The following is a 27902-nucleotide window of genomic DNA, read 5'->3' as shown; positions in this document are numbered from 1 at the left end:
AGCTTTTGAAACTTCACTGGTATAAACTATCGCTTGCATTTCGCTCGATTTTGTCGAATGCGTAAGCTTTTCGCCAATGAAAAGCAATTCTCAAATGTGATCTAAACAGTTTGATTGAGATGTTAATTTGGTATGATTTTTAATTCCTGTATCAGTAGTGTGAAATTTAGACACCAGTTGAGCCCTTCAAGAAATGAACAAACATGTTTCTTTATCGCTATACGCTGTTGCCAAGAAATCAATCAAATTGAATCAAAAACAGAGGCCTGATCGGTGCTCGGGTCGGTTCCGGTCCCAAGTAATGAAAAAATCCCTTTAAAAATAATTTTAAAAAAATTGCTTTAATTTTGAAATTCGCATTAATGTTTATTTATGAACTAAACAAATACATAATACAGACTGTGATGACCCACCCTGAGAGTTGATCACTTCTTCATCTTCAAAGCCTGATCTAGTAGTCACATTGAAATGCTCGAAAAGATTGTTTGGATATTTATTTATCCACAGTTTACGCCACCAGCACCTGATGTCAACCGTAGTGCCATTTTGTTTCCAAAGTGTCCGCCAACCGTTTCTAGTTTGCGTTACCGTACATAAAGCGCGCCATTTGACAGTTTTAAATGAGAACACCTTTGTACTGATATCTTTCAATGGCGAACATCGCCGCACACGCACCTTCAGGAATTCCGATTGTCCATTTTTCAATGAGGTAGAAGTATAGAGAAGATTATTATTCTAATGTGCACAAATTAACCTATGTGATAACTTTTTTTTCTAGTACTTTGTGTTTGAAACAATTACATCGCTTGAAAAGTTATTTCAAACTTCTTTGAACATAGCAGTGTTTCATCATACATGTTGTTCAACGAAGAACCGTTGCGTTGGAGAGTTCTCAATCGATTTGAAGACAATTTGGGACAGTCCAAGTAAGTGATACAGTCTATTCACTTGTTAAAATCATCGTGATGCAATGACAACAATTACAGATCATGCTATCCTACAAAAGTGGGCAGTATTAGAGGAATGTACTGTTCCATCTGGAGATGGCAACGTTGGATTTCTGCAACTTGATCTATCAATTGTAACAAATCAGCAACAGTCAAATCCAGTTATCCACCCTGTGATAGATAATGACACAATTGAAGAGTATGGTTTTGAACCGAGCTAACTGACATCCTCAACCCTAAATGGCTCAATTATAATTACTTTTTCAGTAACCTTTTGGAACCTCATACAGATAGCGCAAATCTTCAACGGGTAAAGTATGCTATCAGCATTTATCAAGGTGAATTTCCTACTAAAACGAGTCTTTCAATCCAAGTATCATTTGGAGGAGTTCAGGTAAATTCAGTTCAGTCCCTGTCTTCTAAAGTTCATTCAACTTTTCAACAATTTCCGGTCAATCCAGTCAAGAACCAACCTGTCACAACACAATGGCGCCGTTCACGAGTGGAATGAGAAGATATCATTTATCGGGACATTTCCATCGCTGACGCAGACTTTTGTCTTTGATGTCATTGCAAGTGACTGTTGCCATCGGCGAGTTGTGGCTAGCAAGGATCTACCATTCTTCAAGCTTTCGAAGCAGATTGATGGCGTTTGTAAGTTGTTGCACTTGTCACGTAGCATAAAGGTATGCGCTATATGTTGTTTGCCGTATTGTTACGGATTGAGGTGTCTTAATGATGTTACTTACTTTCAGTCTTAGGCACTAGGGTGGCGGTTATGTTGCAAAATCCATTCGAAATATGTTTTCCTATGTGGAAAATGATCTACAGATCAAAATCAGGACACAGACAAACAGACGTAACACTGACGAAATTTCCATCAACAATCATTTTAACCTTCCTTTTGCGTTGGGAACAGCTAAACGTAGTGTACGGGTTGGATAAAAAAATGACCCAAATGCCAAAAGAGGGTTAAATCTTCATAGTTGTGGCTTTCCCCACAACCAGGGGCGCGTGCATCCTTTTCCATTGCATTTGACGTTTCACACTAGCGCCTTCTGTTGACGATATTACACAACACATTGTTTTGTGAAATATTTCCATGGTTGTGTGATGGATTTTCACGAAATTGTTCTAGATGTTACGTCAAAATTATCGAAAATGTAAAACGAATCAGTGAAACCCCTGAAAAGTGAAGGAATGCAAGAGGTCACGGTCAATTTCAATATGTATTTTAAAATCGTTGCATTACTACTGGTAAAAAATACAAAGCATTATTGCAATGAGAAATGTTCAGTAAAGAAACATTAAGCAGCATATCTTTTAACAGTCAAATCAGTGAAATTTATTATAATCATTCCTTTTCAAACTACAGATTCCCTCCCGACATTTGGTCCCTCCTATCTGCACTTCTACCAAGGCCCGCAAAACGCTGTTTACGTTGGACGATTGCTCCTAACGATTACGACCGAAATCGTTCACAATCGGTCAGTAACACCGAAAAAATGTCAAGCATTCCCCATTTCATCATCACTGGATACAACTGATTTTTGGACGGAAGAGCAATTCATGATGAAGCTAGTCATTTTCAATGCTTTAGTTTTCGATCCCGCCAAACCGACAAAGATTACCCTAGCTCTGAATTGTCTATCCCAATCGTCAAACATCGTCGAACTGCAGCTGGATAAGTTCCCTACATCAAAAGTACGAAAAGCAACCTTCCAGGAATTTCCCGACAACTATCGTCCGCTACTGACAGTCGATTTCCGCTGTCCGGACTTTCGGTGGAAATACGAACTGACCATGACTCTGCGGCGTGCGGTTACCCAAGGACGAAATTTGCAACAAAAATTCACTTTGTTCCGAATGGATAACGGCGAAAGGCAAATCCATCCATTGAAGCGAGCCATGCTGAGCGTGCTGATGGATTTTGGTGGCTCTCTGAAGACTGCACAGGAAAATTTGTACGTCAGGAATGATAAACGGCTGACGCAATGGGACCACAAGTGGATGCTATTCGTCGTGGAGCAGATAGTGAGTACATTGGGTGCATTTGAAATTAGTTGTTATGTAGTTTTTTTTTCTCTTGCTTCTGCTATTCATTTATAATTTCTTAACGAAAAAGTTGTGGTATACACCCACATCTCTATTTAGGAAATGGTCGGAACTGCCCAAACCGATTTTTTTTTTACCTAAATGGATACAGTTTATTATTTAAGGGGGTGTCAAGGTTTCGAAGGAGCTTAAGAAGGGCGAGTGGCTAGGAGATTTAAAGGAGCGTCATACATAGTTTCAAAGGGCTTCCAAGAGAGGTTCCAGAAAAAGATGGGGATTACAGGCGCTACAGGGGGCTTCAAGGGCGATTTTGGAAAGTTTCTGAAGCTCTCAGGGTGTGCATTACAGAGGTTCCACGGGGGTTTCAGAGGGATTTCGGAGACATTTCAGGAAGATTCATACATTTTTCAGAGAGTTCCGGAGGCATTACAGGGGTGTTTTTGGAGGTTTCTTTGGATCTCAGGTGCTTAAGGGGCCATCCATAAACCACGTGGTCGTGTGGTTCAACAACTCCTCGAAGTGCTCTCTCCACCTGGCAGCCACCATTGTTTTGTCTGTCAGCAAGTTTCCTTCACAGTCGTTGCATATGACGGGAGAAGGCGCTGTTTTTCTCCGCACGCCACTGACAGTTTCGTGAAACCTCCACATATCATTCTGCTTCATATCTGAGGGATACCGAATCAAAATCTGGGAAAAATAAATAAAGCCATTTGCTAAGATCAAGTTTCTTATTTTTTAAGATTTTCTACGTAATGCAGTTCCGGTAGCTACCACAGATTTTCTAAGCGTTTCTGAACACATTGAATTTGAAATTTAAGGACAAACGTCTTCAGACGTTCAGAACTTCAGACGCACAAATCTTAAAAATGCATGCTTTAAAAAACAGTGCAATTTAAAATTCTGTTCTTGCTCACTTGTAATAAGCTCAAAATAAGAAGATCAGATGAGCTGGTTTTGTTTACCAAGAGAATGGGCGCTCAGAATCGTGAGTAGGTGCCAAAGTCGCCCATTGTGGCGATTATTTAGGGATTCTAACAAGTCTGTCCTTAACAGCCATTCCATGACAAAACAATATATGTATTCGAAAATAAAAGTGCTCCGATATTGCTCTAATTCAGTGCAATGATCTTTACCAAAAATAATTTTTAAAAAAATATCGCGAAAATAATTAGTAGTATGCAAAAATGGTCCGAATCTTGGACCACAACGACTACATTTTTAAATTTTTTAACGAAAGTTTAACTGTGTTTACAAAACATATCAAAAAATGTAAATTTTCTTAACCCCGTTTTTTTTTAATTTCAAGTTTTGTGCTCATATGACCATGCGTCTCCATCACTTTAAAATAGCCATTTATTTTGTTTATTACTAGCTGTCCCGGCAAACGTCATACTACCTGCCTACTACGTTTTGCCATGCAGTTCTGAAGAGAAATGGATCGCAAAATGGAATTCCAAATTTTCCCGTTTGAATTGCTTTCCCGGTCGATTTTCATATTTTTTTTCGTACGAACACGTCGGAGCCATGCCCGAATGCAACAGTGAATGAATAATGTTGATCCGTTGACCCGTTCCTGAGCCTATTAGTGACATACAAACACCATTCCATTTTATTTATATAGATTTATTTATATACAGCCATGGGCTACTGGGTGACCTTCAGTTAGCCAAGAAGTTTCTTTGAGGATTTTCTTTTTTGAGAATGCCTCCAGCAGTTCCTTCTGGAAATTCTTCAAAAGTATCTTTTTGTAATTTTTCGAGGTTTTTTTTGCTGAGATTCCTCAATAAGTTTCTTGAAGTCGTTTGTGAATTCCCCCAGAAGCTCCTTCGAGGATTCTCTCAAGTGTTCCTTTACAGATACCTCCTGGAGTTTCTTCTGGGATTCCTCGAAGATTTTCAAGATTGATCAGCAGTTGCTTCAGGGATTCATCCAAGAGTTCCTCCAGAGATGCATCCTTCTGGGTATTTCAGCCGTGATTTCTTCCGGTATTCCGGTTCTCCTTCCTTTTCCAATTTCTTCAAGAGCCTTTTGGGATTTTTCAACAAGTTTCATCTGAGATTCCGATATTTTTTCTGAGATTCCTAAAGAAGTTTCATCTGGAATGCATCCAGGAGTACCAGGAATCCTCCAGCAGTTATTTATGATTCCTCCTGGAATTTCTTCTGAGATTTATGTAAAGGTTCTTTCAACGCGTGTCTTCAGGATTACTTTTTTCTCGAATTTCTAGAAAGAATTCCAGGAGAAATGTAATCACAGAAGGAGCTTTTAAAGGAAACCCAGAACGAACATCAAGAGAAATGTATGCAAACTGCTGGAGGAATTCTTTAAAAAAAAATGGGGGAATGGAGGTGGAACGCCGGAAGGCGAACCCTAACTAATACCGGAAGGAGTTTCTAAAAGAATTCCGGAATATGTTGTAAGAGGAACCCCATAAAAAGATTTTCCTGAATGAAACCAAGAAAGAATTCCAGGAATTTGTGAAGGAATGCCTGGAAGGAATTTCTTTTGCAATTCCGGGAAAAAATTCTGGAGGAAACCAGGAAAAAATCCAGGGTGAAATTCCTCATGGGATCCCACAAGGAACACAATCTTCGGAGATAATCCTAAATGAATCCCTGACTTGTATGAACGAATTCTAGAAGGAGTTCCTGAAGGAATACCAATAAGAGTTGATAAAAAAAAATCCCGCAAGAAATTCTTGGCGGGATTCAAAAAACATCTTCTGTATCAATCCAAGAAAGAACTGATTATGATGTGAAATTGCCTGGCCAAGATCACAGGGTTCGACGGTATTATGGTGAAGAATGTTGATTTTAATTCTTGTAATGAAAATATCACCTTTAACACTTTAATGCGCCTCCAACGGTTCACTGCGAACCGGCTGCTACAGATGGAGTATGGCTGATTTATCAGAAATGCTCGATATACAGGAGGGACCTGCTGGGGCCTAGTAGTTTCTATACCCAGAAAACAGTTCCGGGCGATTGAGTCTGGGAAGGTTTCGAGAGTCGTTGTGAACCATAATGAAATTTTGTGTGTTTTGTGACGAGTCTCGGAATCTTTTTTGAGTCAGGCGACTTTGAACTGTTTCCAGGGCTTCCCACTATTCGGTTAATTTTAACAATACACTATACAAATACAAACTCAATTTAAATATGAAATAATTAGCAGTATCTCTCGTGTATTCAAATTGCTAATACATAGTTCTCAACATTTAATGTACTTTCGTGATCTAATTTTCTCTATAATTATTTTTATATTTTATAGTTTTCTGAGTAAACCTTAATATGTTTCGAATGCCTAATGCTTAATAATGTTTTCTTACAATATCAATCTATATAAATAAAAATGGAATGGTGTTTGTATGTCACGAATAGACTCGGGAACGGGTCAACAGATCGACATGATTCTTTCACTGTTGCATTCCGCCAGGGCTACGACGTGTTAGTAGGTACGAAAAAATAATTAGAAAAAGTTACCGGGAAGGCAAGAAAAACAGGAAAATCTGAAAATCCGTTTTGAGGGGCATTTCTTCATGGAACTAGATGTCAAAAAACAGAATAGGCAGGCAGGACGACGTTTGCCGGGACTGCTAGTTTAAAATAATTAAGAAACTAATAGTGGGAAGTGCAGCATTTAATAGGGCTTGCTTATAGATTCGAAGCTAACGTGTGATCAAGACGAAATCGACAAAAACTGACTACTTCGACTTTGACTTACGTAGACTATTTATGACAAATTAGAGATTTTTATTTTTATTTTTTTTCCCTTCCGGAGTGATTCCGCAGCCAAAGGTAATCCTTGCGATGATGGTGGGTACACTTCAATCATCATCATCATCATCAATTAGAGATTTTTACATTTTTCGACTGAATGTATGAAAGGTTTTCTTAGATTTGGACTTTTTTGGACCGATGCTGATAGTGCTAGGGATGTGCATGAAAGACAACTTTCAAAGATAATAAAAACATTACTAAAATGAGGATCAACAAAAATAGACGTGGGACACAAAAAGACATTTTACTCCTGTACACTTTTTGAGTTCCATTTTGGCCCCATATCAACTGTGCAAAATTTCAGATCGATCGGAGAAACTATATTTCAGCGCCAGCCATTTTAAGTTTTCATACAATTTAGTATGGGGAAAATCACTTTTTCAAAGAATAATCGCCACAGGTTGCCCTTAACCCCTAAAAATAAATCGATAAATGATTTCTGTTGGAAATTTTACGAGAAACCAACCCTCCGAAGACCGCAAAGCGATCTAAGGCATGTGGAAAAAGTTATTGGCTGAAAACCGAATGGCATGCAAACGCTGTTTAACATGTAAGGAATAACAATAAATAATAAAATCGCGTTATTTTATCGATCGGGTGAGGCCTAATAACTTTTTCCACAAACGTCGCATCGGTTTGCTGTCTTTGGAGGTCTGATTCCTAGTGATGTTTTCTACAAAAATCATTCATCGACTTATTTTTGAGGATCAAGGGGTGACTCCTAGCGATTTTTCTTTGCAGGAGTAAAATTTACAAATAGTAAAATCGTATGAAAAACCAAGAATGACGAGCGCTAAAATATAGTTTTTCCAATCGATCTGAAATTTTGCACAGTTGATATGGGACCAAAGTGGAACTTAAAATATATACAGGAGATTGGCATTTTTTTTATTTTTTGTATTTTCCCATATAAACCGTGTTCCAGGCTAACGAACACATCGACCATCATAACAGATCATAGGTACACCAAAGATTACTGAATTATAGTTTTTTTTTTTTCATTTTAATTTATGTGTATTTTAACTTACATGCTAATTCTACACTCACAGAATTATAGGTCACAACATAAATTTGAACAATAACATTCTTCAAACTTTGACATGACAAAAAAAAAACAAACAGAAAATCGACCATATGACAAAACCGAAACTTTCACACCTTCTACCGTAACCTTCTGAGTCAGTACGCAACAGTGTCACTGAACGACATGTTCCGTGCACGGCTGGTGAACTGCTTCTGAAGGAATTCGTTCTCTATCCTATCCAAAGGCCTAGTGAACTGTCGTTGTCCGCGCAAACGCGAGACGATTGTGCGCACAGTGATGGGAGAGGTTTCTACGTCCCTCGGCGTGCCGCTAGGAACTTTCCAAAAAAAAATAAATAAAAAAAATAAAAACTTATAAGGTGCACTTTTCTCAACAATGATCAACATATCGAAGAAAATGAGGATGTGAAATTGTAAAAACGAACAATCGGAAATTCATATTTTCTTTGATTTGTTGCTCTTTTTGGAAAACTTTCAACTCTAAATTAAGCATTATCGTCCACGTTGAAAGGAGGATTCTTAAATCGGCGTGTATTCAACAGAACGGATTGTAGTACATCATCCAGTACAAAAGGCATCGGCGTTAGTCATGGTCAGCCGATAAGTAAAAAAAAGGCAAAATTTCTGGAAAACTGTAGATCAGTTTCTCCTTAAACAAAACTTTTTATAGCATTCCAGCAAGTGATTTTGTGGCTAGTAATTGGGACTAGTGTCGCAGAACCTTTTCAACATAAATTCGTTTTATTTTTTAGGACGATATTATCTCTTCGATAAATCAACTGAAGGCATCTTTATCTGACCCATCCCTGAAAAACATTTCAACTATCGAATCGGAATTGATCCGCATTCTACATATCCTGGAAGATCTAGTTTATGACGTAAGTTTTTCCCCAAATTTCATTTCATTCATGCTATGTTAGTCAAAACTTTTTGGAGAGATGTGCTTTTCAACATTATTTCAATAATTCTTCCAGGAGCAGAGCACATTTCCCGAATGCATTCTTCTGATTCGTCACTCAGTGGGACGTAACTGCTGCAAGCGTGCCACCACCGGGAAGAGATGTACCCATTTCGATGCTATCAGCCGTTTGAATACCGTCGAATATCTATGCTTTCCATCGGATACTGCTGGCGATGCCACCGGCGAAAACGAAGGCTCATCGTGTGGCACAAGAAGCGCGATATTGGCAAGGCCATCACGTTGTCAGCATTCCTGTGATCCGGAGTGGTGCGGCTGTGTCTATGCAAAGTTAGATGTCGCGATCTGGGTCGGTACGGAACGGGAAGCAAGTGAATTCGGAAGGTGGGATGGAACGCAGCAGGGTCGTAAAGTTTTTCCCGGTAAAGAAAATCATCAACACCGGGGACAGCAAGTTCAAAGCTGTGAGGTTGACTCAACGGTACAATGTATTGTCAATGTGCATCAAGGGAAAATACAAGCTGGATTTGATAGTAGCGGGCTGAGTGATCCCAGGCTTGTGGTTTTGATGGGGAACCACGAAATGGCTACATCGGTACGTATTTTTAAATGATTTGAAAAAAGGGGGAAAACAATGTGATGAGAATGGCTTGTGTAATCAAAAAATCTTAAACGTACTATTGCTTGTATCGATACAATCATGAAGGTTGTATCTAATAGTACTATTGTCTGGGAGACACTATTAAGTGGTTCCAAAACTTTATAAATTGATCTCTGTTACTCGCATGATTGAAGAGACATAAAATCATATCTCCATTAGTTGAGTGCTTCTGCTTATCTTTAATTACAAACACGATTCTTCCTTAAAGGTTATATCCCAGACTCTGTCTCCTCTTTGGAACGAAGTCATCGAGTTCCGCAACATCAAAATACTGGACCACAGCCACAGTCTCCGTGTAGGAGAAATTTCCATCATGCTGCTGCTACTCGATGAAGATAAACGGCAGGTAAACATGTGCACGTTTCTTCTCCTTACGTATAATGTCTCTATGTGCAATAATGAGAAAGCTTTCTGTAGGTTCATATAGGGTTTATGGTTTTGGTGGGCTTAACAAACACAAGACATGATTGTGAATTGTCTACCAATATGCATTGAATATCATATTCAACGCTGGCAGGTGTTTCGGAATAACTGATCGAACACCATTTACTTTACAGTGTATGCAGAAAAACGAAACCATTGGCATTGGTTGGGTCAAGTGTCGGCTCCGGTCAGCAAACACCTCTGGCCACGTTACACACCAAATCGACAAAAATTTGCACGAGCCTACGGACGCTGACATGTCGCTGTCTCCGGGGAATCCATCTTTATTAGATAATGGCCGATTCGGAGGAAGTGTGAAAAACACGAGTCATCCATCTGATAAGCCATCGATTCCACTCGGTCAACACTCCCAGGAAGTGGACAATAAAATATCGCTCTTTCCGAGGAGAAGGGAAACACTCGCTCGGGACGATGACCCGTGGCAAAACTTCGACGACACTCGCAGGGATAGCGTTCTGCGGTGGGTGGGGATCTTTCGAAATGGTCAACGCATGGCGGATGTGTTACTATCTGTTCTAATTGTAAAGGTAAATCGAAGGGTGAAGTGAAACTACTATTACTATGATTCGAGCGGAAGAATTTGCACCGTAGGTGGATGGAGCAGGACATGATACCGTGACTATAAATCTTAAGGCAGGAATTCCAGAAAGCATTTGTCCGAGTTCGAGAAGGTTCCATGTGCAAGTGTTATTTGCTGGATTGAGAGATTTGCACAGATGGACACGGAGTGCGGCTGGACGCTACCGAGTGCAGGTCGTATTTGGGGAGCTGAAGCTGATGAGTGGTTTGTCGTATCGGAATGCCGGGCACTCGATGAGCTTTTCGGACATGTATGCTTCTGGATATTTGGTAAGTGTTCATAATAAGAAACAAGATTTAACGCCAGCCATATGTGGGTTGGGATAAAACCATGGTCTATATACTTGACCATAGTGCATCATTGTACTTGCCTAACAATATACAAATTCATGCAATGCTTTTATTTGCTTGCCCTTCAATTAAAAACTGTGGAATTGCTTAAACAACACTAAGTTGAAGCGAAGCAGGCAAATCCCAGTGAGGACCTAGAGCCATCAAAAAGAAGAAGAAAATCTGTGTGTAATCTTAAAGTTTTCTCAATTTCAAATTTTCAGTTTTATTTCTTGAAACATTAACTGTTGTCAATTCTTCTCTGAATTCTATCAATTATTTCATTAACGGAAATCATTATATTGAGTAATGAAATAATTCTCATTCAACAGATGCTTCCTTCAAAATTCGAATATTGGCCACCTCTTGTAGTTCAACACGTCGAGTACACCATGCTGAAAGGCGAGCGTGTTGTTAGCTCCAATATTATCAATCATCCAGAACTTTCATTCACGGATGATACGATACAGCCAATCAAAAACTATTTAATCAACAATTATCGATCACAAAACGAAACGGAAAGAATTTCCATAGATACGTTCTACAGTGCAGAGCAGGAACCTCTCATTGAACCGACCAAGGTGGAACCAACTTTCAGGCACAAACTGCTGCCAACGTTGCTTGCCGTTAAATCCGTTGTCTCGGGAAAAATCAAGGCCAACCGCAAGAGAGCTGCTGAGAGTTCAGCAGCAGCCGTCAAAAGACGAGGCTCCTTGGAGACCGAATACACGTGGTGGACCAAGTTCTACAACAGCTGCAGCTCCCAACCGTCTGACTACAAGCACCGGTTGAAGGTAATCGACGAATGATTTCATTTCCATTAGGTTGATTGATTTTCATTGTTTAATTTATTACCTTGAAAACGAGACCAATCAACAAAAACAATGAGTCGATGCACGTGTTAAACTAGGAGTAACAAATTGATTATGGATTTGATATGAAACGAGTGCGCAGTGCAACTTGTTCCCAGTATTGATAGCTTTCTATTCCTTATAGATTTACCCTTGTGAGCTCGAGAAAGTTCCAGAGTTTCAAAGCTTCCAGGATTGGAGTGCACCAATTCCCTTGTTGAAGAAAGTTGATCGTAGTAATATAAAGCCATTTAAGACGTATGGAAACCTAAAATGCAAGATTATAATTAGATCCACTGAGGAGAACAATGGAAGCAAAATGTTGGATCCCAGTTCTGATTTAATGTAACCTATTTATAATGGATTCCGAGAGCCTTTAAAACTATACATATGTTTTAACAGGTTAAGGGCCATTCCGAAGTTGATGTCCGAGACTAGCATAATTGTAGTGGCTTACATTGTGCAAGGAAAAAATCTACGATCTCGAGATATTTTCAGCCTGTCTGATGCTTATGTGAAGTTAGAACTTGGAAAAGAGAAAATTATTGATAGGCCCAACTACGTTAAGGATCAGTCTAATCCTCTGTTTGGTAGAAGATTTGTCATGCATGGCCGATTACCACGGTAAGTTTGATAGTCATGTGTGCGTATCAAACTCATATTTGTCAACGATTATGATAAATGACTTCCAGCGATCACAACCTGAAAATATCAGTGATTGACAGAGATACCTGCTCGCCGGATGATTTGATCGGAACTACCACCATAGATGTTGAAGACCGCTTCCGAACGAGACATTTTGCTACTTTCGGCCTACCACAGGAATACAACGCATCAGGTAAATGCCTTCAACTTTGAAACTTTATCTGACTCAACATAATCGTCATTCCAGGGTACAATGCATGGCGTTTTCCCATGAAGCCAAGTTCCCTCCTAGATCAAATATGTTTTCACAATGGTATTGTTGGGCCCAATTACTTTGGCAGTACTGTTCAGCTTGCGGGTGTAACCTTTCGCGATTCCACCGTTTTATCGAAGACTGAAGATATCCACGAAAGAGCTGCTCTAGCGGCACTGAACAATTTCCAACAAATCCCCGTCATTGGGTGTCACCTTGTGCCGGAGCATGTCGAAACCAGGTCTCTTTTTCATCCTGACCATCCCGGTATAGAGCAAGGACAGTTGCAGCTTTGGATTGAGGTTTATCCTGCCGAGGCAACTCCAACACTAGTAGATATTACTCCGAATCCGCCGAAGCCGTACGAGCTGCGTCTTATCGTGTGGAACACTCAAGATGTCATTCTGGACGAACGAAACATCTTTGGAACTAAGATGAGTGATATCTATGTGAAGTGGTAAGTGTAAATGTCGGCGTAGATTCCCACACTAGTTCTACGGCAATAGCTCGAAAGTCACTAACCCAACTGCCAGTAACCCAGATGTCAAAAGTCCGATTATTTTCGTTGTCGATAATTGTGCATCATTGTTACAGAAATTTCTGAGTTTTTTTTCTTCGCTATTTATCTTTAATTATACTCCTATGTATTATATGTAACAATATCAAACTATATCGGTCCAAGTATCTAAAAAAGCTCTAAAAAGTATGGCAAATGACAAACATATCCATTAACTGAAAAATCCTTATTCAGCTGGCTCCAAAACGTGGATGAGGCGCAGTTCACTGACATCCACTACCGATCACTGGACGGAACGGGAAACTTCAACTGGCGTATGGTGTTTCCACTCGTTTACTCCAGCTCCGAAGCCATGGTAAGAGCGAATTCTTCTAATACTTTTAATTATTGCCACCTTAATCGAGTGAGGATTATAATTATTAAGATGCTATTTCCATCGTCATCCATCCATCCAGATGGTGGTAACACGCAAGAAAAGTTTCTACGAGCAACTTGACACCGAGCAGAAAGTTCCTCCGCTGCTGACAGTGCAAGTGTGGGATAATGATCTCTTTTCTCGCGATGACTTTCTCGGTACGTTGAACCTCAATCTGGCTCAACTTCTAAGGCCGGCCGCGAAGCCGGCAAAGTGCACACTTCAGTCACCTGCTGCCATCCGGCGGGACCAATATCTGAATCTTTTCCGCGAAGAGAAAATCCGTGGATGGTATCCGATTGTGGGAAAAGTCAACGACAGGATAATTCAAACGGTAAATCAATCTTTCACCTGCTCGGCGCGTGTTGGAAAAGTTTTGTTTCATTGCGGTTTCCTTTCATCCATGCAGGGAAAAATCGAGCTGGAGCTTCAGATTCTCACCGAGGAGGAGGCCCTACTGAGACCGGCCGGCAAGGGACGCAAGCCACCGCAAAAGCTGCCGGCACCAGAGTGAGTATATTGAAGGCATACACTAATATATTATATAGTAATACAGTGAACTTAAGAGCGTAATTGCTTCTCATATATGAGAAGCAATTACGCTCTTAAGTTCACTGTATTACTGAATTTGTTGTCCAAATGTACTCCACTCGTTTAAAGCTAGGTAGCGCTGGTAATGTAGCATACATAATCACCATTTATGGTATTTTTTTGCCTTTCTCGTACACCAAGGTGTACCGAAAGGCTATATGTTCACTCCAAAAATGAAGTCTTGATAGAACCCCCGGAGGGCCAAGTCTTATATACTATTCGACTCAGCTCGACGAGTTGAGATGATGTCTGTGTGTGTGTATGTGTGTGTGTATGTATGTATGTGTGTGTGTGTGTGCGTGTGTATGTGTGTATGTGTACAAAAATGTCACCTCACTTTTGGATAGTAAATATCATCCGATTTCAACACTTTTGGTTTCAATCGACGCGGAATATTGTCCCATTGTTTCCTATTGAAAATGGTTTGAATCGGTCCAGCCGTTCCGGAGTTATGGCCATTTAGGTGTTCCGGACCGGTACCCCACGAAGGGGCCAGATATGAAATTGCTACAAACCCATGCATGCGACCCATCAAACCACGGCATTTTCGATTATCTGATGAACAGTAAGCAGGAGAATAGCCGCAGACTATACCTGAACCGGTAGTGTTCCGGAACCGGTTCCGGGTTTCCCGCCGGAAGCGGCCAAATATAAAAGTGAACCAAACCCATGCATGCGACACATCAAATCGCAGCTTTCTCCATAACCTGTATAATGGTAGACAGGAAAATAGTCTCAGACCATATCTAAACCGGTAGCATACCGGAACCGGTTCCGGGTGTCCCGCCGGAAGTGGCCAAATATAAAAGTGAAACAAACCCATGCATGCGACACATCAAATCACCGCTTTTTCTGTAACCTGATGAATGATAAACAGGAAAATAGTCTCAGACCATATCTGATCCGGCAGTGTTCCGGAACTGGTTCCGGGTAACCCGCCGGAAGTGGCCAAATATAAAAGTGAACCAAACCCATGCATGCAACACATCAAATCGCAGCTTTTTCTATACCCTGAGGAACGATAAGCAGGAAAATAGTCTCAGATCATATCTGAATCAGTAGCATCCCGAAACCGGTTCCTGGTGTCCCGCCGGAGGTGACCTAATTCATACATGCGACGCATCAAATTGTGCCCTTTCCGATTACTTGAGCGATCAGCAAGAAAATAAGCTAAGCCCACAATAGAAACTACTGATAGGAATCGGTGTCTCGCTGAAAGTGGCCGAATGTAAAAGAGAACCAAAAAATATTCGCGACACATCAAATGGCTTTTAAGGTATCCTGATGAACGGTTCCCAAGAAAAAATATCTCAGTTCATGCTTGGGAAAACTAGTAGTGTCCCGGAATCGGTTCCCGGTGTCCCTCCGGATGTGGTCAAATGTAGAAGGGAACCGAACTTCATGCATGCGCTTCATCAAATCGCGGTTTTTTCGATAAGATGATGAACGGTTTTCAAGAAAATCAGCTCAGATTACGTTAGAGACCACCGGTAGTGTTCCACAACCGGTTCAGGTGTCCTGCCGGAATTGGTCAAATGTAAAAATGAACCATGTAAATTTTCCGGATCCGGTTAAGGGTGTCCCACTGGAAGTGGACATGTATAAAATTGCATCAAACCCATGCTTGCGGTACATCAAATCGCTTTTTTTTGTCAGTAACCTGATGCATGGATAATAAGAAAATAGCCACAGTCCACCGAAGTTACTACCGGTTGAATTTTTAGTTCCGGGGGTCTCGTAAGCAATACAAAATATACTCAGACTTCATAAGAAGCCACAGGTGGTGTTGCAGAAGCAGCGTTGGGTTCTTCAGCGGAATTACGAAAATGAACTAAATCAATGCAAGCGGTGGATATGTGTGAGAGATGCAAAAACCTATAAAAAAAACTAAAGTGATCTCATCAAATCACACCATTTTGGATTCCTGAGACGTAAATTTACAGTAGGTTGGGTCAACGTTGTATGGAAAAATTAAAATTCAAGCGCATCAGCCCCGAACATTCTTTCAAATCTTTATTTGCGTCTAAAATTACTGCACAAAATTTTGATGTGACTGGAGGGCGAGATCTTTAATGTGGTTGATATTTGAACGTGATATAGCATTGGCAATTCAAATTAATTACTTCATAAAAAATTTTACATGAATCTTGTAACCAATGATAATAAAATATAGCATAAAGTGTGTAGATAAAACTTTGTCAAAGTGATTTCTGTGAAAAAAGTTTAATCCTGGCTAGTAATTGTCATCTTGGTATGAAACAGTCTCCAGTGATGATGGTCAAGCAGTCAACTGAAACGACTGATACTTTCTGCTCTGCCCATACGTTAAACATAACGTCGGAAAAAGTGCCCTTACTCGATGATGGCCTTGATAAAATTCTGGATTTTCTAAATACAGTATTCTCATGATTCAGAAACTCGTAAGTGGTACAGTCCCAGATCGCTGTTATGAGCATTTCCTCCTTCTCGTTCGTTACCAAAGCACAGAGATTTGGGGCTGATCACTGACTCTAAGGCAAGATTGATTGCATCGACAGAAAGATCATGAGTACATATTCGACGAGAAAGGCACTATCACCACTAGGTGGATTAATCTGGGTTTTTATGATTTATGATTCATCTAGCATTACGCTGTCGAAGATATACAGATCTTCTAGTCTTGAGGGCTAATTTTTTTTTTATTTGTAAGTGAATGGTGTGGTTTCAATTCCAAGCCCCGCCTGCAACAACTATTCGTCTAGCCGACATGAACCGTCGATTGACACTGACACTATTAAAAATCTTGGAAAAGGTAGGTATTAGAATTGAAAGTAGTAGGGTATCGGGATGCTTCGTTGGCATAGTCCCCTCGTTCGGCCTATCTTAGCGTTAACCAAAAACTCAAACAAACATGCCGAACTGGATATCGGAAAAGCTTTGCGCCAAACAACTGTAACATTTCGTTTCAATTTTAGCACTTTGGAGTATTAAAATTGTATGAAAATGTCACTTTGTTTAGCTTTTGTAGACGCCATGATTTTTCGGCTTAGTGGGTAGTCTATACACATGATCATAAATGGCATGATTCTGGAATATTTCGAATTGCCTTTTAAATAACTGAACATTTGATGCGATGGTCAAAGATGCTAGTTTGAATTTGTATGTTTGTTTTTAACGAATAATTACTATTTTACAAATTACATGTGGGCCGAATATTGAGGACATTTTTTTCACTATGTACCCAAATCTTGGCCCATCAGTAAAATGACGTCAAAAACACCGATAACGTGACGCCAACAACATTGCTTGCGTAAGAACCAGAAAGAACGAACAGAAAAATAGATTTTGTGTGCGGTGATTGTACAAATATAACACAATAATCGGGTTGCATTGTTTTCGTTACTAAAAAAGAAAGAGCTTTAGTATAAGTGATTTATTTATAATCTTTTGAAAATTTGGCTCCGAAAATGTAATTTGAAAGTATGATTGGTGAACAAACAGAGATAATACCTCAGCAAAAATATTGAAAAAATTAGATAATAAGTGGTTCTAGTGCATGGAAAGCAATAGGCCAACGTTGTATCCACTAATAGGCCAATTTTTGTACCATAGACCAACGTTGCATACCACCACATTGAAACTTTTCAACATAGTTAAGTAAAATCTTGAATATTTACGTTAGTTTACTTCCAATTGGTGAAACATGCATTGCCTAGAGTGCGTAATAGGGTCAACATATTATTTATGAGTTATGGTCCAAATTGTCAAGGCAGTTTGCAAATTAGGCCAAGGAATGATCCATATACCCTAAATAATGAAATTCTGTCTAACGCTTTCTAACAATGTTTAATGCTTTCAAAAGAGTCTATGAGTAAGTATTTTTCCTGTTTTTCATGTGCCATTTATAGTTCAATCGTGGGAAACCTTTGTTGTGCTTATCTAAGTTATTTCTGGATTCCATCAATCAAACATTTCATAGTACATAACGCCCTGAAATACTTCTTATATATAACGTCAGTGCAATAGACACACCCCCGATTCTTCGAGCGGGCCACGCTGCAAGACGTCAATAAGATTTTGACCGGCTTCATCGGAGTCTGCAATCTTTCAGTTAATTAGAAATAGGGTGGTAAGCAAACCAGTTTCGACATTTCATCAATCATGTTTTCCTCTGTCTTTTTTTCCCCGCACGCATCGCAGCCGTCCGGATACGTCCTTCAACTGGTACCGCAACCCGCTCAAATCCTTCCGCTGGATCCTGTGGCCGTTTGTTCGAAAAGTGTGCCTAGTATTGCTGGTGATAGCCCTCGTCGTACTACTCTGCATCGGACTGATAAGCAACACACCCAGAGAGATTATAGCAAGAGGCTTCGCCCGGAAGGCGTCACTGGATAGCGCCGTCACCACCGGAATAGTGGAACAGTAATATTGTGAAATTGTCTATGGAAACTCGTGAACAAAGTATGTATGTAGGTAGAGTGTCCCGCCAACCTTGCTTGTTGAGTCTGTTATCTAGTGGTTTGTTATCTAGTGGTTAATTACGAATATAATTGTGCTGATTGTGCAAAGTGGCAATTTTTCATCATACTCACTTGGAGCATATGTCTATCGTAATTGAAGATATCGGGAGACAAAAAATCGGCTATTGTATTCTTCTGGTAATTGTTCTATTTGAATATTCCTTAACTTATTTATTTTACCCGAAGCATTAGGAACTACTCAAATAGCAATGAAGTAGGATGTTTAATAGAGTGGGTCAACGTTGTATGGAAAACCTTCAAATTTTATCGTATCAACCCGGAACAAAGGTTTTTCAATCTACATTAGCGTCGAAAGCAACTGTGCAAAATTTGGGAGCGATTGGCTGTGTCCCCGTATTCCGCATTGCGATTGAAATTTGTATGGAAGTTAGTATGGGAAAACGTACTTTTTTGCATTTTACTCATAAGTTGAATTCTTTTGTCTAATACCATGTAACTAATGACGTAAAAGTATAGCCCAGGATATGCCGAAAAACTTTGCCGAAGACCGCAAAGTGACCTGACGCTTGTAAAAAAAAGTAATTCGCCTGGTAACTTAGGTCAAAAATTGAGATTTTATTATTGATGTTATTCCTTTACATGTTAAATGTTAAGCACCACCGGGCAATCTGTACGTTATAACTTCTTTCACAAGTGTAGAATCTTGGTGCGGTCTTCGGCAAAGTTTTTCGGCATATCCTAGACTATACTTCAACGTCATTAGTTAGATCGTTTTAGACGATAAAAATCAATTTATGAGAAAAATGCAAAAAAATCACGTTTTTCCATACTAAATTCCATACAAATTGCAATCGCAATGCGGAATACGGGGAAGCAACCAATCGCTTCCAAATTTTGTACAGTTGTTTTGGACGCTAAAAGGAATCGTAAAAGCTTTGTTCCGGAAAATCGACTTTCTTGACCCAGTCTAAATTGTTTAACCCGTAGGCTACGGGGCTTACAACAAAATTTCAAACCGCTGCCAAAGACGCAAACATAAATATTTTTCAATGAAATTTTGAGATTCACTTCACTATTAGTTGTAGTTTCAATTATGCTGGGAGCCACAAAAATTGAGTCTATATTCTATGCGCTTGTAAAAGACTTTGAGGCACACAAGAAGTAGATTTTTCTGTCCTAAGCAAGGTTTTAAGCATATTTAATTTAACTATAAGTAAAACTTGATGGTAACACATTGTTTTAGTTAGAAAATTATGTTTTCCACGAAAGTAAGAGGATTTTACAAGAAATTGCATACTTTTAGGCGATAACTGCGGTACCTTTTGTGAAACATTAAACGCCTAAAAGTAGGCAATTTCTTGTAAAATCGTGTTACTTTTTGTGAAAAAAATGATTTTTCCAGCGAAAACAGTATGTTACCATCAAGTTTTACTTACAGTTTAATTCAATATGCTTAAAACCTGGCTTAGGACAGAAAAATCTACTTCTTGCGTGCCTCAAAATCTTTTACAAGCGCATAGAAATTAGACTCAAAATTGAAAATATTTTGGAGGCCTGGAAAAAGTTCTACACCACCTATATACTTCTTAACCCCCAGGCCTGACGTAATATACAATAATATAAAGAACTAACAACTTTTCAGATGAATTCATTTGAATTCCAACTAATGGGGCCTTGCTAAAAGGAAGGTTATGCCATTTTTACCCCTCCTGACCCAGACGTCCACCGGAATAAAACTGTCCTCCTGGCTTCAATTTTTGTGGCTCCCAGCATAACTGAAACTACAACTAATAGTGAAGTGAACCTCAAAATTTCATTGAAAAATATTGATGTTTGCGTCTTTGGCAGCGGTTTGAAATTTTGTTGTAAGCCCCGTAGCCTACGGGTTAATGAAATGAACAATTTGATATGTAGTACGCATTCGCTAGGGTACAAACAAGCGTGAAGTGCACTGTTGATGCGCCTTCGTATTTCACGGCTGACTCTATTGTCAGCCGTTAGCAAAGAACGGAAGTAGACGAATTCTTCTACCACCTCGAAAGTAACATTTCTGCCAAGGCTTGTCTTGTTACGCTCAGTCCCACCTACCAGCATGTACAGCTGCATTCATCACAAGTCCGACCTTTGCTGCTTCACGTTTCAGGCGGGTGTACAGTTCTGCCATTGTTCCAAATGTTCTAACAATGATATCCATGTCATCCGCAAAACAGACAAATTGGCCGGATTTCGTGATGATCGTCCCCCGCTTGTTGAGCACGGCCTGCCGCAAAACACCTTCCAGGACGATGTTGAATAGTAGGCAGGAAAGTACATCACCTTGTTGTAGTCATCTTCGAGATTCGAATGAACTGGATAGTTCACCCGAAATTATCACGCCAATGTAACCGTTCGCTAACTTTCTTAAGAGATTTATTGAAGCACGGTGGCTGAAGCGCCACTCTCATGAAGAGAGACCACCGGTCGTGTTTAATTTGCCCGACTCTTTTAGAGACTATTATCTCAGAGAATAAGTTGAACGGCTCACGGAAAATAGGCAAAAATCCTTGAAACGAAACCCAAACTCAATCTCCATCAAAAGCTACCAAAAACATAGGGAGAACGGAATAAGAGCAAAGAATCTATACTGAATAAACGTGATGAAACACAGTGAGTGAATTTTATTATAATTGTCAAACGTAATAGGAAACTAAACTGAAATTCAACCTTTTATAATTCATAGAATTTTACTCAAACAACATTCATTCGGGTTGGACTAATTAACATAAAGTACGGAACAAGAAAGTTTCATGGCCATGAACAGAAAATGACGTACCTGCGCAGTTTTTCTTGACGCTGCGATGATTCGGTCAGTCTTCGGTGATGGCGACGGCTTGTAGGCGGCCATCGGCGTGTCCGGCGACAACTTACTGGACCCGCGAGCGTAATGGCCAAAAAACGGTGCGGAGGGAGTGGCGGTTGGACGGAAGCTTCTGATTTCACGTTAGAGAGTTCCCGGGATGGTCCTCCTCTGGTCAATAGGGACGCAACAGAGCCCAGCGACCCGGCTTTGTGTACTAAGATTCCTGCTAGGTCGAGCGGGGAATGCCACGTCTCCTATTTTCCAAATTCGGACCTGATTCAAGGCGTGCGATTGGCGACACGCTACGGTGAACCAACTCTCTTGACTCCGGTCCACGGGAATTGACGGACGGGACCTTATCACCGTTTACCACACCATCCATCGTTGCTCTTATCAGTCTGGTAAGCTTCCCCTCCTCGATTTTTCATAGCTCGGTGCGGTCGATATTGTCGTATGCCGCCTTGAAGTCGATGAACGAGTGGTACGTTGGGACCAGGTATTCACGGCATTTCTGGAGTATTTGCCGTACGGTGAAGATCTGGTCTGTTGTCGACCGGTCGTCAATGGAACCGGCTTGGTAACTTCCCACGATGCCGGGGCCCGTGGCGCAATTGGTCGTACGTTTGCTTCATAAGCAGATGGTCATGGGTGCGATCCCAACCCCGGCACTTTCGTCAGTTGCTCTTTCTCCCTGAGAGAAGCTGACCCAATCGGACTGGAAAAGGGAACAACCGAACTGCCACACATCAACATCCTCGTGCTCATCATTCTACCATGATAGGGTAGTAAGTGAAAAGCAGCGCAACGGCAACCAGTTCGATATAGAAGAATTAGAATACATAGAATACATTTAGGCGCTGTACAAAATGTAAGTACAGCTTCCAATTGGAATCGCTCACGCAGTGCCCTAGTGGACAAAAGATCTGTAAATTAGGTTAAGTGATTGAAGAATAAATTTCCCACGAACTCATTTACTTTAGGTGAAAGGCGACGAAAGATGATCTGGTATAGCATTTTATTATTATTATTATTATTTCTTTGTCTTCGATATAAATCGTACAGACTGATACTTAATTTTAACTTATAGCTTATTTCTAAAATTCTGCTTCGTCATACCAAATTCAAAAATGTTACTGGCTTCGTTGAAAACCCTTATGCAGGAGCTTAGAGGGTTGTTATGGCCGTAGCCTGTTCTATGTCCCGGAACAAAGAGAAAATCGGTGTGACGTAGCTGACGAAGCGGTGCATTCAACGAGAGTTCCAACAGGAGATCAGGGCTGTCAATGTTGTTCTGCAAAATGTCGAACACGACTAACTGCTGAAGCTTTTTGCGCCGGTCAGAAAGCAACTCCAGATCAATCAGGCGGCAGCAAGCAGGATAGTCAGGGAGGCGTTCGGGATCATTCCATGGTAGGTTGCGAAGCGCAAAGCGTACGAATCGCCTCTGGACACGTTCAATGCGTATGATCTGCGAAACGTGGTACGGGTTCCAAACCGGGGCTGCATATTCTAGGATGCTACGCACCAGAGCACAGTAAAGTGCCTTGAGTGTGTACGGATCGGTGAAATGCGTTGCGTTACGGCGAATGAAGCCTAGTACGGAGAAGGCTTTCGCAGTTGTTATCGACACATGCTCGTTGAAACGAAGTTGGCAGTCGATCGTCACCCCCAGATCGCGAATTGACTGTACACGTTCTAGCTGGATCGCTCCCATCTGGTATTGGTGCATCATCGGACTGCGTTTACGGCTAAACGTTATCAATGTGTTCTATACTGGAGGTGAGGGGATCATTTCGTGTATTACACAGCGGTGTATATGTGTTAGTGCACCGAATTTGAGTTCACATAGCAACCCACAGCATCGAAAAACAGCTGACGTCATACGGTTTGTTTTTGAATTCGTGCGAGGACAGCTACACCCTTAAAAACATCAACTCATACAACACACAAGATTTCGAAAAAGCAAGTCGAAGTATAAAAGCCAAATAAATGGCGTTAAACATTCATGAAATAACTTCTAATTAAATTTCAGCTTCATCTTGTGCCTAATCACTATTTTGAGCTGTTGAAACTTTAAACATTATTTGAAATATGATGTCACATATGTTTAGTCACACAATAAATTATATACAACTGTGTGTCAATTCTCTTGAGCGTGTTGCTCTGCTGTGGTTTCTAAGGGCGACCTTAGCGTTGTTGTGCAAACGACAACATGAAAATGGAGATACGTGAGACACTACAGAGAGTTAGTGAAAAATCTTCATGGGGTAATTCTACAGGTAAATTACTTATTTAATACTTATAACGTTTCGCTTATTGTAGGCTGATGCAACCATTCACTTCAAAACGAATTATTTAAAACGGCTTGTGTACATCGATGCGTAGAAATAACCAGAAATGCTAACGGAAAAGTAAGTTGACGCGACGAATGTCCAATATGGTGGATATTCTGTAATTTGTTAATTATGATTCAACATTAAATCCCAAAAGAAAGATTCACCTCACGAGGAGAGCCATTCCCTTGTAGATATATTTTACCTATGTGATTTCCATTTCGTGATACAGTAAATGTGCATAAAATTTTCAACGGAAACCAATTGTTGTTTGATTTTTCTCGCCGATGAGCCGGTATGACGTCACTAACCTTCTCCTTCGAAGTTGTTTACATAAACAATCTACTAACACAAGCTTACGGGAACTTCCTCCACACCTTCTATATATCACATTGAAACGTTATAGCCTTGCATTTTTTAATATTCACGTTCATACCATTTTCGTGACACCAGCGCAGCAGCTCATCTATGTCCATCTGGAGTGCAAGGCAATCTAAAAGTGTGGCAATGACTCTGAAAATTTTCATGTCATCCGCGTACAGCAGTTTTCCTGAGGAGATCCGAGTGCACAAATCATTGATAAACAGCACGAAGATGAGAGGGCCTAGGATACTGCCTTGTGGAACGCATTCAAAATGGTGATCGCTCGAATGTTCTCACACAGTCAGGCTTATTCTGCGCGGCGTGTGAGGTGAGACGAGTCGAATGAGGTGACAAAAGTCGACTCGCCCCATTTGATTTACATTAGTCGTCTCACGTCACGTGAGCCGAAACCGTCCGTCTCACCTCACACGTAAGCGCTGAACTTTCCAATCGTGTCGGTCTGAATTGCTCCTCCTGGCCTATTTGAGCGTTTAGGTCTTCTATGATGATTTTGACGTCGTAGCTTGGGCAGCGGTCGTACTCGCGTACGAGCTGCGTTCAAAATACGTCTTTTTCATTATCAATGCTTCCGGTGTGAGGGCTGTGCACGTTTATTATGCTGATGTTGAAGAATCAGCCCTTGATCCTCAACCAGCAAATTCTTTCGTCGATCGGCCACCCACTCATCACACGCCTCCGCAATGCATGTCACCCATCACGATAAAAGCTGTTCCCAGCTCACGTGTTTTGCCGCAACTCTGGTAGATGGTATATGATTACCATGATTACCTCTAAACGTTCGCACTATAGATGCTGTCCAACACACCTCCTGCAACGCTACTCATTTAATTTTAGATGGAAACGTGGGCAGATTATCTGCGATAGCACTTTGTAGAGGATATTGAAAATAGTGATCGCTCTGAATTCTCACATTCCAAATGGTCGTCTTTCTTGTGAATAGGGCCCTGCATGAAATTCTTTCCCTCTCTTTCACTCTTACAGACATTTTGTAAACAACAAGGCCAAGAAACGTCAAAATCCCATACAAAATCAAAACAATGCAGTGCCCTATGGGACAGATTACCCATTCCTTTCACGCATGCTTTGACGTCTGCGGTAGTTGAAATCAAGCAGCTCCCAGCAAACCAGAAGTCATATAAGGATGTTAGTCTTAAGTTATATTAATGAACACATTTAGTTAGAATTGTATAAGGTGCAATAACAGATTAGGTTAAATTGTATACAAAGTCCATAATTTCATCCGATTTCATTTGATAGTATTAGTAATTCCAATTTTGCGTCAACAATTATACAACTTCAAGTTTACATTCTTCAACAACTTCAAATGCACTTATTTCGATCCATTGTAATCTTAAATGTGAGATTGCATATGAGGTCATATTTGTAATATTAAAATTATACGGTGAGGGTATGTATTTGGAGAGCTAGTGGATGATGAAAATTAAATGTTTTTGGAAATATTTAAATAGGCGCATCTTTTAACTCAAATAAGTGAAGGTGCAGGTGCGTTTTATAACATTAACCTACCTAAATCTCCTACTAGCAGCTCCAAAGGCAAGCACCAGCCCAGCCGTAGGGTAAGGGAGGTATTTTGGACCCCTTTAGGAAGTGGATGAACAATTCAGCGAAAAAAGAAGGTTCCCACTTCAAAATATGGATAATTTCAGTAGGAATTACGTAGAGCAACAAGTTTTCTGTCAAAAAGGCCAAACAGAACTCAAAATTGGTGTAGTAAATATAAGAAATATCAAAACTCCTGAAGGATCTCGGGCTTCTATTTTGGACCACCTGATTTTATTTTGGCCCACCAAATTAAACTTCAATTGATTCATGAAATGAAAGCCACCTCAGCAAAAATTTAAAAATAATTAAAACTACGTGAAGTTTACATCTTTTCTATTCATTTTTTGAGGCAGGGAACGTTTAAAAATTACGTAACGGTAAAAAAAGATGAAATTTTGTTGCAATTGCCAGTTTTTACGCATTGTAGTATGATGTTTCATAAAAAAAATGTGACGCGAAACGTGTATTTATTAACTATTGCATGACGTCAGTCACCATGTATAAATTACGTTACGCTTAATAGGAAGTGTGGAAGCCTAGTGATTTTGCTAAGTATAAAGACGTTCCACACATATTTTAATGAGTGGAAAGGCCATCAAAAATAAAGTAATTTGAATGATACGTAATTTGTCAAACATACATTAGATAACACATTGTCGCAGTCATCAACTGATTGCCAAGAAGGACAATTTTTCTACACTGGATGACTAAACACCTGAAAATTTCAACTTGTCGACAAGTTGTTAGGGCACAAACCGAAACGACATTTTTAACTTGGCGAAAAGTTGTTAGAACAAATCGAACCCACAACAATCTCATTGTAAAATAAACGTATAACAACCCAGATCACGGGGGGTCCCAACTTATTCTATTTATATGTTTTTAGAGTACATTACATTGGCATGAATATTTTGTCCCTTAAGAAGGAACTGGAGAGATGGATCTGACAGGTGGTCCAAAATATGTCCACATCTGATTATGTTGAACATATTTTGGCCATACCTCAAACCTCCATTTTAGTGAATATTATCGCTCCACCGAGGTTAAGAACAGTTTATTTTGAGTTCTTACAAGGCCCTAACTACATTGACATGAAATAAATATTTATTTGTAAAATTTAATACCTCTTCGAAGCCAACTACAAATTTGTCACCTTCTTTGTTTTTGGTGCTTTTCCGTGCGTTTCATTGGAAGTGAAAACATTTTCTCTATTTTTGATACTGAACAGCATATTTAACTGACATCCAAAATAAAGGTCATCACATAATTGAATACTTTTCGGGTTCCAATAAAAAATTACCAAGATTTAGTAGAGATTATGTGATAAATATCATAAAACTCCCTAGGTGGGCCAAAATACCTGCCCGGTCCAAAATACCTCCACTACCCTATAGCAAATTAGCAGCTGCGCTGTTCAAGGAAGAAATTTCTATCGTTCCTCGAACGGTTCATACATTTTGCTGCCGCTGTAAAGCCTACCCTCAACATAATTAATGAATTTCACTAAATCACCAAAATATGTCACACTTTGCTTTCATTTTTACCAACATTTTTGCTAAAATTCACACTTTTGATCAAGAGACTGGCACGACTTGTTGTTATTTTATTGTTTGTGAAAAAGAAATCATATAAAGGGTCAAACTAAGTTATATGTGAAATTATACAATTCACCGGATGAATTCGTCTTGAATTGTGCATGTCAAAATGATACTGTCAATTTGTACGTATATGGCCTCCAAAATGTGCATTTTAAACAATCCTTTTCGAACGAATAAATGTCCACATAACTGAGTTGCGACAATGTAATGCGTTTGAGTGCACGCTTTTATCACCCAATACTGGGACTTGTGGTCATTCAGACCAGTCTTTGAATTCTTAATATTTGCTTAAATTTCACGTTCTACAACAGTCAGTTATTGACACAGTGGTAGGGTATCTGATTAATGAGCTGTAGGTCGGAAAATCTAGGCTTGTAATCTTCCTTTTTTATTTATATTTGAACATGTGAAAATTAAGTCATATATATTGCCAAGCAAAGTTATAAAAACAAGTTATATAAGACGCCAAATGAATTCGTCCGAAGTTGTATAACTCAAAGTGGTTTTCTCAAAATGTACGTATATGGCCTCCAAATTTGTGCGAATAGAGCATATTTGGTGCATTGTATACAATCTGTTTTGGACGAATAAGAGTTCACTCAGCACAGTTGTAACAGAGTTATGTGAATCAGTTTGTTGGCTGGGCTCCAAGTTATCAGCTTCCGTGTGGAGAGCAATACAGAAATTCCTTTTCCTCA

The 27902-nt window shown here is 39.9% G+C and overlaps 1 protein-coding gene across 2 annotated transcripts; it reads left to right on the top strand.

Annotated features, from left to right (window-relative positions):
- Positions 1–439: 439 nt before the first annotated feature.
- Positions 440–18630, top strand: LOC109416559 (fer-1-like protein 6). 2 transcript variants are annotated; one of them, XM_029866427.2, is made up of 20 exons: positions 440–709; positions 779–926; positions 987–1146; positions 1215–1341; positions 1409–1601; positions 2323–2981; positions 8575–8700; positions 8797–9336; positions 9611–9748; positions 9960–10373; positions 10438–10695; positions 11088–11549; positions 11752–11951; positions 12009–12230; positions 12299–12444; positions 12499–12961; positions 13256–13376; positions 13477–13770; positions 13846–13946; positions 18207–18630. In XM_029866427.2, the coding sequence occupies exons 1-20, from the start codon at positions 527–529 to the stop codon at positions 18430–18432; spliced, it is 5181 nt and encodes a 1726-aa protein (XP_029722287.2). In that variant the 5' UTR covers positions 440–526; the 3' UTR covers positions 18433–18630. The 2 variants fall into 2 exon arrangements, with proteins under 2 accessions (XP_029722287.2, XP_062708752.1); XM_062852768.1 differs by lacking the exon at positions 10438–10695.
- The last annotated feature ends 9272 nt before the right edge of the window (positions 18631–27902 follow it).

The sequence above is a fragment of the Aedes albopictus genome, chromosome 2, assembly GCF_035046485.1.
Source record: "Aedes albopictus strain Foshan chromosome 2, AalbF5, whole genome shotgun sequence".
Lineage (NCBI taxonomy): Eukaryota > Metazoa > Arthropoda > Insecta > Diptera > Culicidae > Aedes > Aedes albopictus.
Note: the sequence above shows the minus strand (reverse complement) of the source record. Positions and strands in the feature narration are given on the sequence as shown.

Bases quoted from the DNA above. Each gene is read 5' to 3' on its own strand.
- LOC109416559 (XM_029866427.2), top strand. From the start codon at position 527: ATGTCAACCGTAGTGCCATTTTGTTTCCAAAGTGTCCGCCAACCGTTT. The intron at 710-778 runs GTAGAAGTATAG...TTTTTTTTCTAG, and splicing joins ATTGTCCATTTTTCAATGAG to TACTTTGTGTTTGAAACAAT. The intron at 12,962-13,255 runs GTAAGTGTAAAT...ATCCTTATTCAG, and splicing joins AGTGATATCTATGTGAAGTG to CTGGCTCCAAAACGTGGATG.